The sequence below is a fragment of the Scophthalmus maximus genome, chromosome 19 (genome assembly GCF_022379125.1).
Source record: "Scophthalmus maximus strain ysfricsl-2021 chromosome 19, ASM2237912v1, whole genome shotgun sequence".
NCBI classification, from domain to species: Eukaryota; Metazoa; Chordata; class Actinopteri; order Pleuronectiformes; family Scophthalmidae; genus Scophthalmus; species Scophthalmus maximus.
The window spans coordinates 17154515-17169514 of record NC_061533.1 but is presented as its reverse complement, the minus strand read 5'-3'; the positions used below and the strand labels follow the sequence as shown (position 1 = coordinate 17169514).

Sequence of the window (15000 nt, the reverse complement as noted above, 5' to 3'; positions counted from 1 at the left end):
AACTTTTGCAAGTACTGGTTTATCGATGAATTAAGAAAGTTTTATGAAATAATTTGACCAAATGACATGGCACTGTTCAGTTTTTATTTTTTCAAATTCAATTAAGCACAAAATAAACACAAAACAACATGAGCTGCTCAGTAACGGAACACATGAATAACGTCAGGTTGCTCTCTCCTTTATTTATAAGGATTTCCAATACCATCATCATGCATTTTTTTTTTTGTGTGTGTGTTTTACCCATTTAGTTATTTTCTTATGTTTTTACAAAATGAAGAGTTTGACATAGGCAATGTAACATTAAAACAGGCCATAGATCGGTAACTTATAAAAGTAAACATCTTTTTTGAATTCATTTTCCTAGCTTTTTAAATTTGCCTTTATTCAGCCCGTTTGTCTATTGAACATGTTGACTTTCTTAACTGCTCGACTGCACATGGATTTCACTTTGTGTCCCAAACTAGTTGCTGTTTACTAAATCATGCAGGTCTGCCGGGGCGTGTGCGAGCGCGCGCGCGCGCGTGCGCGGCTCAGACGTGGTGTGGCCCCAGGCGCAGCACGGAGAAAGCCCTGCGGTGTTTGCGCAGCAGCAGTCGGATCTTGTCGTCGTCGGAGTCGGGGTCCAGGGGCTTGTTGTACTCCTCGTCCTCCACCTCGTTCTCGGAGGCCTCGCCGCACTGGCCGCCGGGGCCGCCCTGCGTGGAGCTGGGCTCCGTGGTGCTCTTCTTCCTCCACTTGGTGCGCCGGTTCTGAAACCACACCTAAGCACAACAGGGGGGGCCCCTTCACTGTCTGCAGGCGGGACTCGGTGGTGACATTAGGAAACATGACCTCGACAAAACGGTCCGTGACCCAGTTTTCTAATCTTCCATTCCTTCTCTTGTGAGTGATAAGTGAGTCAACTTGGAAATTTTTTTCTTTCAAAACAAAAGTCAACAGCTGCACACAAAACCATCAAGGACAACAATAACAGCAACAAAAACCATGGTCAAATGAAGATCAATTAAACAAAAATGAACAAGAGAATTGTGTCGAAAAGAAATTCTAAAAGCCATTCTGTAAATTCGCCATCAACCGTACCTTCACTTGTGATTCGGTCATTCCCAGAGAATAAGCCAGTCTCGCCCTCTCAGGCCCGGCCAAGTATTTGGTCTGTTCGAATGTTTTCTCCAGAGCAAATATCTGATGTCCGCTGAATGTTGGTCTTGTGTGTTTCTTCCTGCCGGACATCTCCCCAAGAGGACCACCGCCTGGAAATATCACAGCAGGAAATGTAATACCTTCTTTTTTTTAAGCTTATTTATTTCAATATGTACACCTGTGCCTTTACCCACAGTTGATGTCAATTTCATGTGTGTATGATCGGTGAAAAAAAAGAGAGATTACCACAGGAATATTTGCCGTCTCACAGTTTCGATGTAAGTTTCAATGTAGGCATTCTTCATCATGTTCACTCCCCTTAGTAACAAACTACTAATCAGTTAAATATTATTGTTAATGTGTTTATTTTTATTATTCTTATGCAGCCTGATATACGCATTGAGTACTTATTGTTTAAAAATGATATGAGGTATAGGTATTTAAATACGTTCTTTTGTTTTTTTCTGTAAGATCTTGAGTCTATACCTCTCAGATATTACACTTTTATTCTATTTGTTCTATTTTATTTATTCATGACATTTGGTTTAAACATGGAACATGAGGCTGTTGTTCTGGTTTCATTCCCTATAATGAATTTGCTGGTTTCAAGGTCATTTTTTCCATCACTATTTTGGTGAGTGTCACACACACACACACACACACACACACACACACACACACACACACACACAGACGGACGTGGGGAAAGTTGTCATGCAGTGATGGGCTGGATGCTGAGCCCACCCTTCAGTATTCAGACTCACTGTTGGTGCACTGCTGCCTCCCTCCTCTCCAGTCACAGCTGCTCTCTGCCCAGCAGCTCACACTGCGAGCCTTCATGGGGCACTCGGTGCCCGGCTTGGAGAAGCCGCCCAGCGAGGAGTTGTAGTCTCGGTTATAGTACATGGACGTGCTGGTGACGGAGGGGCTGAACCCCCCCATGGTTGAGTATCCCGACAGCAGGGTGGTGGTGCCCGTGGTGCCCATCCCTACCATGGAACGACTCAGGATGTCGCTGATGCCGTGAGGCGTCCCTGCCTGCAGCTGGCTGTTCAGGCAAGGGTTGAGCTTGTAGAAAGAGTTGGGCACTGAGTACTGGCACACCGGTGCCTTTAGATCCGAGGGGAACTGGTTGAGGCTGTTGTTGAACAGGAAAGACCCCTGGATGTTTGGATCCATGGGACGTTTGTCACTCTGCCTCCAGTTCTCAGTAACACATCCAGTAAGATCCAAGCAGGAAAAGACCTGTGAGGGCCCCACGAGGACTTCCCTTACCCACGGGTGATGTCGGGGATCTGGGGTCAATGCACGCGATGTTCCCAGATGTGCAAACAGCCAAGAGCACTTATGGCAATCGTAACAAAGTCTGTGGTGTTTGCCAAAGTTGCTACCACATCAGGAACCGTGAAGCAGCAGATAAACTCTTCACTTTCGCCCTTCACCTCTCCTCAGCCACAGTTTGGCGTTTGATAGCTCCATATCGGAAGTTTCGGTCGAACCCTCTGGACACAGATTTCAGTGTTCCCCTAAAGACACATCCCTCCTGCCGGCTCTCTCCGCAGAAATCTTAAATAAGCAGTATCTGGAAATGGAGTGGCACCTTGATAAAGATACGCCACATTAGAATGCTGCCTGGGATTGGCCTGGGTCTCGCTGCTTTAATGCCTCTCTATTGGCTCCCCGGTGAAAGCCAAGCCTTTTATTGGAAGGCAGCAGATTAATTGAGTTTTGAACAGGTGGAGTGGGAACAAGTTGATTTTTTGATGGCCTGCCATGTCTGACCAAGTGTGGTGGAGCAGAGGCAGCTGGAGCACACAGAGGAGGAGGAGGAGGAGGAGGATGGGGGGGGGGGGGGCTGCTCTGTTCCTGTTTTTCTACTGGACATTAAAAACAACAATTAGATAGTTTTATTCCAAAATTACACAATGATAACACAACCCAAACACAATCTACCTCAATGCACCAGTTTGTATCAATTAAAAGATTGTACTTATGATTTTTGTTCACGGATAAATTGTCTATACAAAGCAAAGCATGAGGACTTTATCTGTCACCAGTTATTTTTCTCCTAATGCTTTGAAAATATATTCAAATAAAAGCAACAACAAAATATTCAATCAAAACTACACCCTCAATCAAACAAATTAAATTTTCCACCTCAATCACAGATCCTCTCCATCCAGTCACAGGTTCAACACGGCAACACATTCCTTTATTATCTTAAAGGATAAGTTTGTTATATGAATGTCATAAATGTATCATATTAACATATCGTTGGTTTTTGTTTTAGGAAACCAGAAACTATTCATTAAACCGACTGAGACTTAAAAGCAGCTGTAAAAGTCTAAATTGGACTATATTGAATAAGGACATTAATCATTGTGATTAATATGAATGTAAAATATTCCACTTGCACATCTGGTTTTGGGACATCTCTCTCATTTTTTTCCCAATGAAATAGATTTTCTATCGCCTGCACTTTTTCTAATTCACAAAGTGAAAGTAGTTCACCTTCATGCAAAAAGAGTAAAAAGTCATGCCTACAATCAAATGCTTGGTCTTATATATGATATAAATCCCAATTACAATATGGTAAAACAAGCCCACACTTCCAATATGTTTTAGTTTTGGCCTGCATTGTCTCTCCGGTCATGTGATGGTTGGGACTTTTAGGGAAACGACATGTGTTTGCTAGTAACTTTCCAAGAGTGATGATGTCATCCTGGATTTCCAGTTTTGGCCTCTTCCTGTCACATGCTCAGGACTGCCAACCAATGGCAGCATGCGTTTATCCTTGAGGGCGAAGCTATTTCACACGCTGGTCTACTACCAGCAGCAGAGGAAATTTTTTAAGTATGAACCTTTACATGATGTCATCACTCTGACACGATATGAAATTTCTTCTAAGCCGTAAAATCGATTCGGAGAAGTAACATTGAATACTTCTCCATTCCCTGTGACAGATAATCAGGTGACTTCCCCAGTGTGTCACTGGGCCATATTGCATTGCATTTCTTTAAGTGCATTTTATGCTTTGGCTTCCATAAAATGGCAATATTGGGGTCAGTAATATAAAAGTATATGTAATGTTAAAACTAGTAACTAGTTTGTAATGTTAAAAGCAGTACCTGGTTTTCATGTTGTGGTATATAACATTACTTGGATTCTTCTCACCAGGATTAAAAAGAAGCGAGGCCACCATTGCCACCCTGCTGTAAACTTAGGCTTTGACAAAATGGCAAAATTGAGGTCAGGACATTTAATTATTAACTATAGTCAAAATTAGGCAGTGAAGGTTTATCAACTGAATATGGCCCGTACACAGAGAGTCAGTATTCAGCTTCCCTAGAGAGAGGGAAATAAATGTGATAGACTAAAAAAGATTATAAAACGTCAACAACAATATGAGCCACAAGATAAAAAACAGTACCTGGTTTGTAATGTTAAACCTAGAACCTGGTTTGTAATGTTTAAACTAGAACCTGGTTTGTAATGTTAAAACTAGAACCTGGTTTGTAATGTTAAACCTAGAACCTGGTTGTAATGTTAAAACTAGAACCTGGTTTGTAATGTTTAAACTAGAACCTGGTTTGTAATGTTTAAACTAGAACCTGGTTTGTAATGTTAAAACTAGAACCTGGTTTGTAATGTTAAAACTAGTAACTGGTTTTCATGTTGTGGTATATAACATAACTTGGATTCTTCTCACCAGGATTAAAAAAAAGCGCGGCCACCATTGCCACCCTGCTGTAAACTTCAGGTAAATTTCCCAAAGTTGGGTTCCTCCCTCAGGCCCTCCCCTTTCACATTCCATGTGATGCAGGGGATGTTTGTGTTTTGATGTAGCGCGTGTGCTGCGTCTTAAAGCCAGCCAACACTCCCGCTTCAGGACAACAGAACTCAACACACAGACCTGACCACATCTCCTCTCAAGACTCTGAGAACAACTTCAACATGGTGAAGGAGAATGCCGACGGGAACTCTGGTGAGATATTTGTTCTTTATCTTGACTTTTTGCAGAGAACTGAATATGCAAATTACTATACTGCTATACATAAAAATATGATACTCTGCACAAAATTTGCAGTGTTAGTTGTATGTTGCAAAATAACTAAAATTGGAAAAAAAAAATAATGTTTAGATTTTTTCAATTAACTAAAAAGGAAAATGTATTTACTTGCAAAAAAGTATCATATGGAAAAGGTGTATTTCCTTTATTTTATATCTAATGAAAGCTATATCATTATGTCAGTTAAGACATAGATCATTATTGTTTGAATTTGATTAGAAGAGATATAAAACAGAAACAAGATGCTCATGCTCAGGTCTTTTACTATGAGTTGCAAGTGCTGTTAAATAGGTGATTAGCAATTGAGGCAGTAGATTTGCAATGTATGTCAAGGATTTACGATCCATAACCTGTGTTTTAAAGTGTTACACAAAAGAGTTAAGAAACAACAGAAAACTACAGAAGGCAATTTCCTGGAAATGTGCAGCTTGTCACTGATGAGTAAAAGGCTTTTCATATAAACGGTGTTACTACAGAGGAGTCAGGCCTGCAATCTCACCAGGGCCCTCTAGTGGGTTATCATTTACTGCAACCAACAAATGTCTTGAAGAATTATGACCGTCACACGCCGCCTGTTTCCCAAAAGTGAAACCTTTAACGTTCACTTTCAGAATGACTTTATTACCATGTGGAGTAAATCAGAAGTGGAGCGTGTGACTTATTGTCAGCCGCTCGATTATCTCAGAATTAGTTCTTTGTGATGTCTCTGATGATAAATCATTTATTCATCACAACAAACTGATTATTATCAGTATCATTAAACATTAAAATGATAAAGTAATTCATAATAGGAGCAGTGTTCTGTTTACACATGTTGTGATCCAACATTTTGCATAGATTCTGCATAGGTTTGCAGGACACTGTTTGGATGAAATGTCCAGGCTTCCTATTTTACACATTGCTGCAAAAATGTGATCTACAAAGTTTGATTGAATAAAAATTCATAACATTCTTTATTTTAATTTTTTTTTTGTAGGTGTTTCATCGGAGATGTCACACAAGTGCGGCCGGCTCTGCCTCGGCCCTTTGACCTTCCACAGTGAGGCGGTGGGAGACAGGGTCTCCCTGAGCCATGGGTGTCGACTCGCAGAGAGGACGGGGGACACCTTCAAAAATGGCCTGTTGTTCAGCAGCCGCCCCGTGAAGCCCCAGGAGAAGATTCGTCTGCGGGTGGAGAGAGAGTCGTTCTTGTGGCATGGAGCTCTGCGCGTGGGCTTCACAAACGTGCCGCCCTCAGCCAGAGCTCGGCCTCTGCCCTGCATGGCCATCCCCAACCTCAGTGACAGCCCCGGACACTGGGCGGCTCCTGTGCACGAATCCTACTGCCAGGCAGGTTCAGAGCTGGAGTTCTGGGTTTCATGTGGTGGCACCATATATGTGACAAGCAACAACAGCCGGCAGCAAAAACTGCTAACAGGGGTGGACCTCAGCCTGCCCCTGTGGGTCATGATAGACATCTATGGACAGACATGCTCCATTTTCCTCCTGGGTTAGTTCACTATCACATAACCATGACATTTTTTTTTTCTTGTCGTCATTTATTTGTTTTCTTATAAATATTTCTAATTTATTTTCTTTCTTCCTTTTTGCTTGCAGGCTCAGAGAAAAAAGGGAAGATTACCACTTCCAGATCGTGTCCTGCTCCTGAACACCTCCCATCGCCTCATATTGTCAACCTCAAAAACGCGATTTCCGGTGTCTCGAGCCCCTGCGGAAACAGTGATGAATACATCTGCTGTCCTGACATGGAAGTCGCAGCAGGTACAAAACAGTCCCCGCAAACCAAATACAAATTTCCGTGTTTTGCACATTTCTAACCTCAGAGGAGGATGTTATCGTGTTTGAGCTGAAGATTTGTCCGATTTGTGATTAAGATCTCTCTCTCTCTTACGATCATAGGTGAAAGCTGTGTGGTGTGCATGGGAAGCAAGGCCACAATCACTCTGCCCTGTGGCCACCGGTGTTTGTGTGCACGATGCCACCCCAAGGTCTGCCAGCAGTTCGGCACCTGCCCGCTGTGTCGACATGTGATCAGTGCTCCGGTGGAGGAGAGGTCTGTGTCTGGGGCAGCTCCAAGACGCCAGCAAGCTCTCCAGTAATGGAGAACGAACTATGAATGGCACCTACTCAATGTGTCTCCTTGTGGCTCAGTGGATTGGGAGGTTTGCTGTGGCCAGTGTCATATTTTTCTGATGTAAAATATATCTCTCATGTTAATAATGTGTATAAATGTAATATGTGAATGCTTTACTGAAGTGTTTATGTGATGATACTGATCATGTAAAAGAAACTTGAAAAATTGCATAATTATGTTGTGATATCTTTTGTCAAATAAGGTAAAAACTCAAGCATAAAACCTTTTGATGAGAACTGCTATCTATGACTTAACAGAATTTCTCAATCACAGCAAAAGGTGTAATGTAATCTATAATTTAACAATAATATACAGTAGGATTTCCTCTGATCGAGGATGTAAATCTTAAATTCATCTTTATTTATGTAAAGTTAAGGCTTGTCTGAAAGTTATAAATGTGCTTGTAAAAATATGAAATAAATGTTATTTTAAATATGACACCACTCTCCTTTCTATTATTCTTAAACTAGTTAAATGTGTTTTGATGATACTTTGATAACTCTTGGATTGATATGAGAATTTGACAAAGCAATCTCCATTCAAATGGACTCGACTGCTCTGTCAGCCGCTCTTTACATGTAATGAAATATTTTTTTAATGTAGTGGACTTTGGAAATGGGGGCTGCACGGTGGTGTAGTGTTTAGCTGTCGCCTCAAAGCAAGAAGGTTCTGGGTTTGAGTCCCGGTTTGGACCAACCAGGGCCTTTCTGTGTGGAGTTTCCATGTTCTCCCCGTGTATGCGTGGAGAACAGGTAACTGACTGTGTCAGTAGTGGTGCACGTTTCGTGAATGTGAAAGTACAACAGCCAGTTTCAATATTACTTGTTTACAATAACATTTTAGGGGCCGTAATCAATATGCCACTGCTGCAAAGCAAATGATTTACAAAGAAAGCAAAGATAAACTAAAATACAGCATGTTGGTAGTTTGACCTTGAAGACCAGTGTGTATGGTTCTGCAAGAAATAAACATCATTAGCACATCATTTTTCACTGGTTTGCTACTTTCTCCTGAATGGAAATTCTCTCTTTTTCCCCTTCCGCACTTTACTCCTTCATCCTTCGGACTCCACGCTGTTTCTGTAACTCGCCCGGTGAAATTAAACATCATCGTACTCTATACCGCCCACCAGGGCCTCTTGGGGATTTCTTGGAGGAATTGTCAGCTTTCTGCATATCTCCAGCAGAACAACCTTCTTGACCCCCACCAGTCTGGATTCAAGGCAGGGTACTCAACGGAGACTGCTCTCCTAGCTGTCACAGAGGAACTCCACACAGCTCGAGCAGCCTCCCTCTCCTCTGTTGTCATCCTGCTCGACCTCTCAGCAGCTTTTGACACAGTGAACCACCAAATCCTCCTCTCCGCCCTCCAACAATTGGGAGTCCCAGGCTTGGCACTCTCCCTGTTTACATCCTACCTCAAGGACCGCACTTACAGGGTAACTTAGAGAGGATCTGTGTCAGAACCCTGCAACCTCACTACTGGGGTCCCTCAGGGCTCTGTTCTGGGACCAATCCTCTTCACTTTGTACACTAGGTCATTAAGCTCTGTCATTCACTCACATGGCTTTCTCTATCATAGCTACGCCGATGACACCCAGCTCATGTGGTCCTTTCCACAATCTGAAACCAAGGCGGCAGCACGAATCACTGCATTTCTGGCTGACATTTCTCAGTGGATGTCGATGCACCACATGAAGCTCAATCTGGACAAGATCGAGATGCTTTTACTCCCAGGGAAGGCATCTCCAACCAACGACCTCACCATCACCATGGAGAACTCTGTGGTGACCCATGCTCAAACTGCAAGGAACCTGGGTGTGATACTGGATGACCAGCTGTCCTTCGCTACAACATCGCAGTGACAACCCGCTCCTGCAGATTCATCCTCCACAACATCAGGAGGTTACGTCCGTTCCTCACTGAGAAGGTGATGCAGCTATGGGGGCAGGCTCTGTGGGGCCTTTCTGTGTGGAGTTTCCATGTTCTCCCCGTGTATGCGTGGGTTCTCCCCAGGTTCTCCGGCTTCCTCCCACAGTCCAAAGTCATGCAGACTGAGGTTAGGTAAATTGAAGACTCTAAATTGACCATAGGTGTAAATGTGAGAGTGAATGGTTGTGTGTCTCTTTGTGTTGGCCCCTGCGTTACGCTGGCGAACTATCCAGGGTGTACCCCTCCAATCGCACCAGTGTCAGCTGGGATTGGCTCCAGCCCTCCCGCGACAGTTAATGGATAAGCAGTATTGATGATGGATGGATGGACTTTGGAAATGACTTTGGAAAACAATCACAGCACCACATGACAAAAATCTCTGCAAACAGGACCAATGATCCATTTACTGCAGAAAAGACCTGAAATTAAACTCAAGACTGCGAATCGCTGATCATGTGGTGGTCAACAAAGATAACAATTAAAATTAGAAGTTAAGACTGTCCCCTGATAATTTAACATGGATACAGTGTTTACATGATTACTGACCTCTGTGTCAGTAGTGGTGCACCTTTCGTGAATGTGAAAGTACAACAGCCAGTTTCAATATTACTTGTTTACGATTACATTTTAGGGGCCGTAATCAATATGCCACTGCTGCAAAGCAAATGATTTACAAAGAAAGCAAAGATAAACTAAAATACAGACGCATGTTGGTAGTTTGACCTTGAAGACCAGTGTGTATGGTTCTGCAAGAAATAAACATCATTAGCACCAACGCTTTTTGTCCCTTATTCACATTTTCACTGCTTTGTTTTTCACTGGTTTGCTACTTTCTCCTGAATGGAAATTCTCTCTTTTTCCCCTTTCGCACTTTACTCCTTCATCCTTCGGACTCCACGCTGTTTCTGTAACTCGCCCGGTGAAATTAAACATCATCGTACTCTATACCGCCCACCAGGGCCTCTTGGGGATTTCTTGGAGGAATTGTCAGCTTTCTGCATATCTCCAGCAGAACAACCTTCTTGACCCCCACCAGTCTGGATTCAAGGCAGGGTACTCAACGGAGACTGCTCTCCTAGCTGTCACAGAGGAACTCCACACAGCTCAAGCAGCCTCCCTCTCCTCTGTTGTCATCCTGCTTGACCTCTCAGCAGCTTTTGACACAGTGAACCACCAAATCCTCCTCTCCGCCCTCCAACAATTGGGAGTCGCAGGCTCGACACTCTCCCTGTTTACATCCTACCTCAAGGACCGCACTTACAGGGTAACTTAGAGAGGATCTGTGTCAGAACCCTGCAACCTCACTACTGGGGTCCCTCAGGGCTCTGTTCTGGGACCCATCCTCTTCTCTTTGTACACTAGGTCATTAAGCTCTGTCATTCACTCACATGGCTTTCTCTACCATAGCTACGCCGATGACACCCAGCTCATGTGGTCCTTTCCACAATCTGAAACCAAGGCGGCAGCACGAATCACTGCATTTCTGGCTGACATTTCTCAGTGGATGTCGATGCACCACATGAAGCTCAATCTGGACAAGATCGAGATGCTTTTACTCCCAGGGAAGGCATCTCCTAACAACGACCTCACCATCACCATGGAGAACTTTGTGGTGACCCATGCTCAAACTGCAAGGAACCTGGGTGTGATACTGGATGACCAGCTGTCCTTGGCTACAACATTGCAGTGACGACCCTCTCCTGCAGATTCATCCTCCACAACATCAGGAGGTTACGACCGTTCCTCACTGAGAAGGTGACGCAGCTATGGGGGCAGGCTCTTGTCAACTCATGCTTGGACTACTGCAACTCCCTCCTAGCTGGTCTGCCAACATGTGCCATTTGACCTCTGCAGCTCATCCAGAATGCTGCGGCCCGGTTGGTCTTCAACCTACCCAAGTTCTCCCACACTACACCGCTCCTCCGCAACCTGCACTGGCTTCCGGTGGTGGCTCGAATCCAATTCGAGGCACTGGTACTCGCCTACCGTGCTGTGAATGGCTCAGGCCCTTCCTCCATCCATAAAATGGTCAAAACTTACACCCCAGCCCGTCCACTCCGCTCCACAACTGCGAACTGGCTTGCACATCTCAATCCCGTCTGTTTTCCTTCCTGGTTCCTCAATGGTGGAACAAGCTCTCCATTGACATCAGGACAGCAGAATCCCTTCAATGCTTCCGTCGCAGACTGAAAACTCACCTGTTCAGACCACACCTTACTCCCTGAATTTATTTATATATATACATATTAAAAAAATATGTGTATATATAATACATATATTTATCTAAATAGGTATATGTATCTAAATGAGCACTCAATGCTGTTTTTGCCTATTTGATAAATGTTTATGCACTCTATCGATTCTTGCACTTTTGGGTAATGTCATCATGGTCGAATGCACTTATTGTAAGTCGCTCGGACAAAAGCGTCTGCTAAATAAATGTGCCGTGAATGTGAAAGTACGACAATACAGTGTTTACATGATTACTGCCCTCTGTGTCAGTCGTGTCGCAAGTTTTCGTGAAGGTGAAAGTACAATAATCAATATTGCCAATCCTGCAAAGCAAATGATTAACAAAGCTGGCAAAGATAAACAAATATACAAACATGTGTTGGTAGCTTGTCCTTGAAGACCAGTGTGTATGATTCTGCAAGAAATGAACACCATCAGCACCAAAGCTTTTTGTCCCTTATTCACATTTTTGTATCCCGCCTCTCACCCAATGTCGGCTGGGGTTAGCTCCAGTCCCCTCGCAACCCAAGAAATGACTTTCCAGTAGTGTATAACGTACATCACAAGCAACAGCAAATCAAACTAATAACAGGTTTTGACCTCAGCCACCCGTTGAGGGCCGTGATAGATATCCATGAAGATAAACACTATATTTCACGGATAAATTTGGGTGACAAGGCTCATTTTTCTGAAAGTCAATTGTTATTGTTGTTCTGTTTCTCCACTAATTTTTCTCCACTAAGTTTTCACTGACTCTTCAAAACAGTCACTGATGACCAGTCACTGGAGGTTGACAGCCACTAGACTGTGGACCTGAATATACGGAACTTAAGGAAGACAAAAACAACCCTAGTCTGAAAACTAAAGATCACAATCATTGTTAACTGGCAGCATTAAATATCAAATATCAGAGAAAAGAATTCTTTTTCAGAGCAATTTATGGTTTCCTCCTTTGTACCCAGGAAATAGAAAACAACATTAAGTCGCTTACTGTTGTTTTGGCTTTCATGTATGCATTTTTATGCAGATGTAATCTACGTGATTGGATCAGAAGAAGGAATTCCTTTACTGTTGTTTTTCTTTTCTATTTTCTTCCTCGTGGAGTACAGTAGACAACATTCCAGTCAAATAATCATTTGTGTTTGTCCTATGGTGTGCTGCTGTGTCAGGGAGTTCACACTTGGCCCATCATATACTGTATATCCAGGGTTGGGTAGTAATGGATTACATGTAATCTGGATTATGTAATGGGATTACAAGAAATAAGTAACTATAATCAGACCAGATTACATTAAAAAAAATATGTTGTCAAGGATTACATTTTGATTATGTATTTAAAATATGACAACTTTGTTCATGTTAATACATGCTCTAAATGCTGTATGTTCTACTGTATAACAACAATATATTACTGTATACATTACTCAACAATATATTACTGTGTACATCTGTGTACTCCTTTCAGGTTGCCAGTTTTTTTGTTTTATTTTTTATGATGTATAGATAATAATAATGGAGTAATCATTCCTTTTCATTTCCATTTAAAATGGAAGAAAGATTTTTGAGTTAGCCTGCCTCTTGCCAGTTCTTGTAACCAGAGTTACAAGAAACGCTTTTGTTGTTGTTTTGTAAATGCTGAATATCCTCAATGCATTTTATTTGCATTGTAAATGGTTTTGGTAAACTTGTGGAACTCAAAATGTTGTGGTTGCCTCCATTTTATTAAAACTTTAAGGTGCTAAATTTTCAATAATTGATTTTGAAGTAATCCAAAAGTATTCAGATTAGATTACATTATTTTTGGAATCCAATGTATTACGTGACTGATTAACAAAATGGCATGTCATTTGTATTCACTAACTATTTACATTTCAAAGTAATCCCTATGTATGGGAGACTAGGCAGACAGAATCCAATGTCACATTCCTTATAAACGTATTGGTAGTTTGTATGCTATATATATATATATATGTATATATATATATGTGTGTGTATATATATGTAATCTATAAAGGTAATTAATTTATATAGTTTCTCCCTATATTATTTATGCACTCCCCGTAGGCTGCTAAAACAATGCATTACACTATTTTATGTGCATATTACAATAGGTATAATGATGTGTGTGATAAACCTGCTTTGCCAATTGTTTTATGAAATTTTGTGCTACAGTGTTTCTGCACATTAACTAACTGATAGTGGCATGTTTGTGATTCTGGCGACATCTGTTGGTGCGCCTTTCAAATATAACGTAATTCCACACACTACTCTTTAGAACCACTAGGAGGCAGTGTGGTACTGCTCATCCTGTGAATGTCCATTGTCCAGTCTGTTGTCAACTGTAAAACAAAGCGCATCTTGTTAACTTCCCTTTTTTTATCAGAAGAATTACTACCGACAAGAATTGTGAATTTGACAAATAAAGAGTACTTGAAACAGCATCAGTGATCTCATTGACAGTTAAATATGCATCGTTTTCCATGTGAAAGGAATTCAAGATGTCACTGTGCAGCTGCTGGGTGACATCTCCTGGGTCCAATGTGGAAGATGGACTCTGGGGAGAGTAAGACGGAGCTGAGACCTTTGGTTTCTGATCTCGCAGCCAACCTGTTAAATATTTATCTTGGACGGCAGAGCCGAGAGCTGCTTCTGGACGGAGGGTGCAGGAATCCAGCGGGCGTCTGCAGACTAATGTGTCAGTACCAGGAAACATGGGAGCCGGAACTCACAGATAAACCTCTCAGGGGCTTAGCCGTAGCTTCACACTTTCACTGTGGTTACAGCAAAACAGATGATCTTCCCCTGTATGATGACACTGCAGACTTAAAAAGGAAATCAGTGGCAATACTTCTCTTGGCCTTGCTGCAGGGGTTTTTCTCATACTGGGCGAGCAAGTGGGGCCTGGTACTGGAACAGAACATGGAAATGCCGAGACTTCTCTGAGGCTCTCGTGTGTTGTGACTGTGTGTGGGTCTGCATACATCTGTATGTAAAGTTCACAGAGAAGTGGATGTACAGATTGACTGTGCAAAGAGACGGGTAAGAAAGACAACTGAAACATCTGGATCTCTCAGAAATCACTTTTGTGCTTGGTATGAGATGTGACGCAACTCCTAAAAACTTTCAGGGAGACAGTGACTAATTCCATTATGATATGTGTGTCACTCAGGCCTATTTATTGAGATCGCCATGGAAATCGCCTCCCTCTTCCGTTGCATGTAAAACACTGGAGGGCGGTGCCACTGAGCCCGGGCCTGTATGGGAAGCTCTATTATTTCCAGCTGTGGATGGAAACTATTACCGAGTGCCTTCGCCATGATGAGCTTCACAGTGGGTGTGCTCACACACAGACATGCAAACATTAAGCCGTGAGGCGCACACATACACACACTCCTACGTGCACTGAGGCAAACATTCAGACCCACGCTGAATCATTCACCAAAGTTAAAAGACACTGTGTTGGCCTGAGAAAGAGGAAAAAGGGGAGTGAGAGA

The 15000-nt window shown here is 42.5% G+C and overlaps 2 protein-coding genes across 2 annotated transcripts; one reads left to right on the top strand and one right to left on the bottom strand.

Annotated features, from left to right (window-relative positions):
* Nucleotides 1–230: 230 nt before the first annotated feature.
* Nucleotides 231–2916, bottom strand: nkx6.3 (NK6 homeobox 3). The gene is made up of 3 exons (XM_035640859.2): nucleotides 1905–2916; nucleotides 1081–1250; nucleotides 231–761 (listed from the first exon to the last, which is right to left on the bottom strand). The coding sequence occupies exons 1-3, from the start codon at nucleotides 2317–2319 to the stop codon at nucleotides 531–533; spliced, it is 816 nt and encodes a 271-aa protein (XP_035496752.1). The 5' UTR covers nucleotides 2320–2916; the 3' UTR covers nucleotides 231–530.
* Nucleotides 2917–4970: 2054 nt separating this feature from the next.
* Nucleotides 4971–7781, top strand: LOC118314417 (E3 ubiquitin-protein ligase NEURL3). Its single transcript, XM_035640858.2, has 4 exons — nucleotides 4971–5125; nucleotides 6186–6698; nucleotides 6806–6970; nucleotides 7109–7781. The coding sequence occupies exons 1-4, from the start codon at nucleotides 5095–5097 to the stop codon at nucleotides 7306–7308; spliced, it is 909 nt and encodes a 302-aa protein (XP_035496751.1). The 5' UTR covers nucleotides 4971–5094; the 3' UTR covers nucleotides 7309–7781.
* Nucleotides 7782–15000: the final 7219 nt, after the last annotated feature.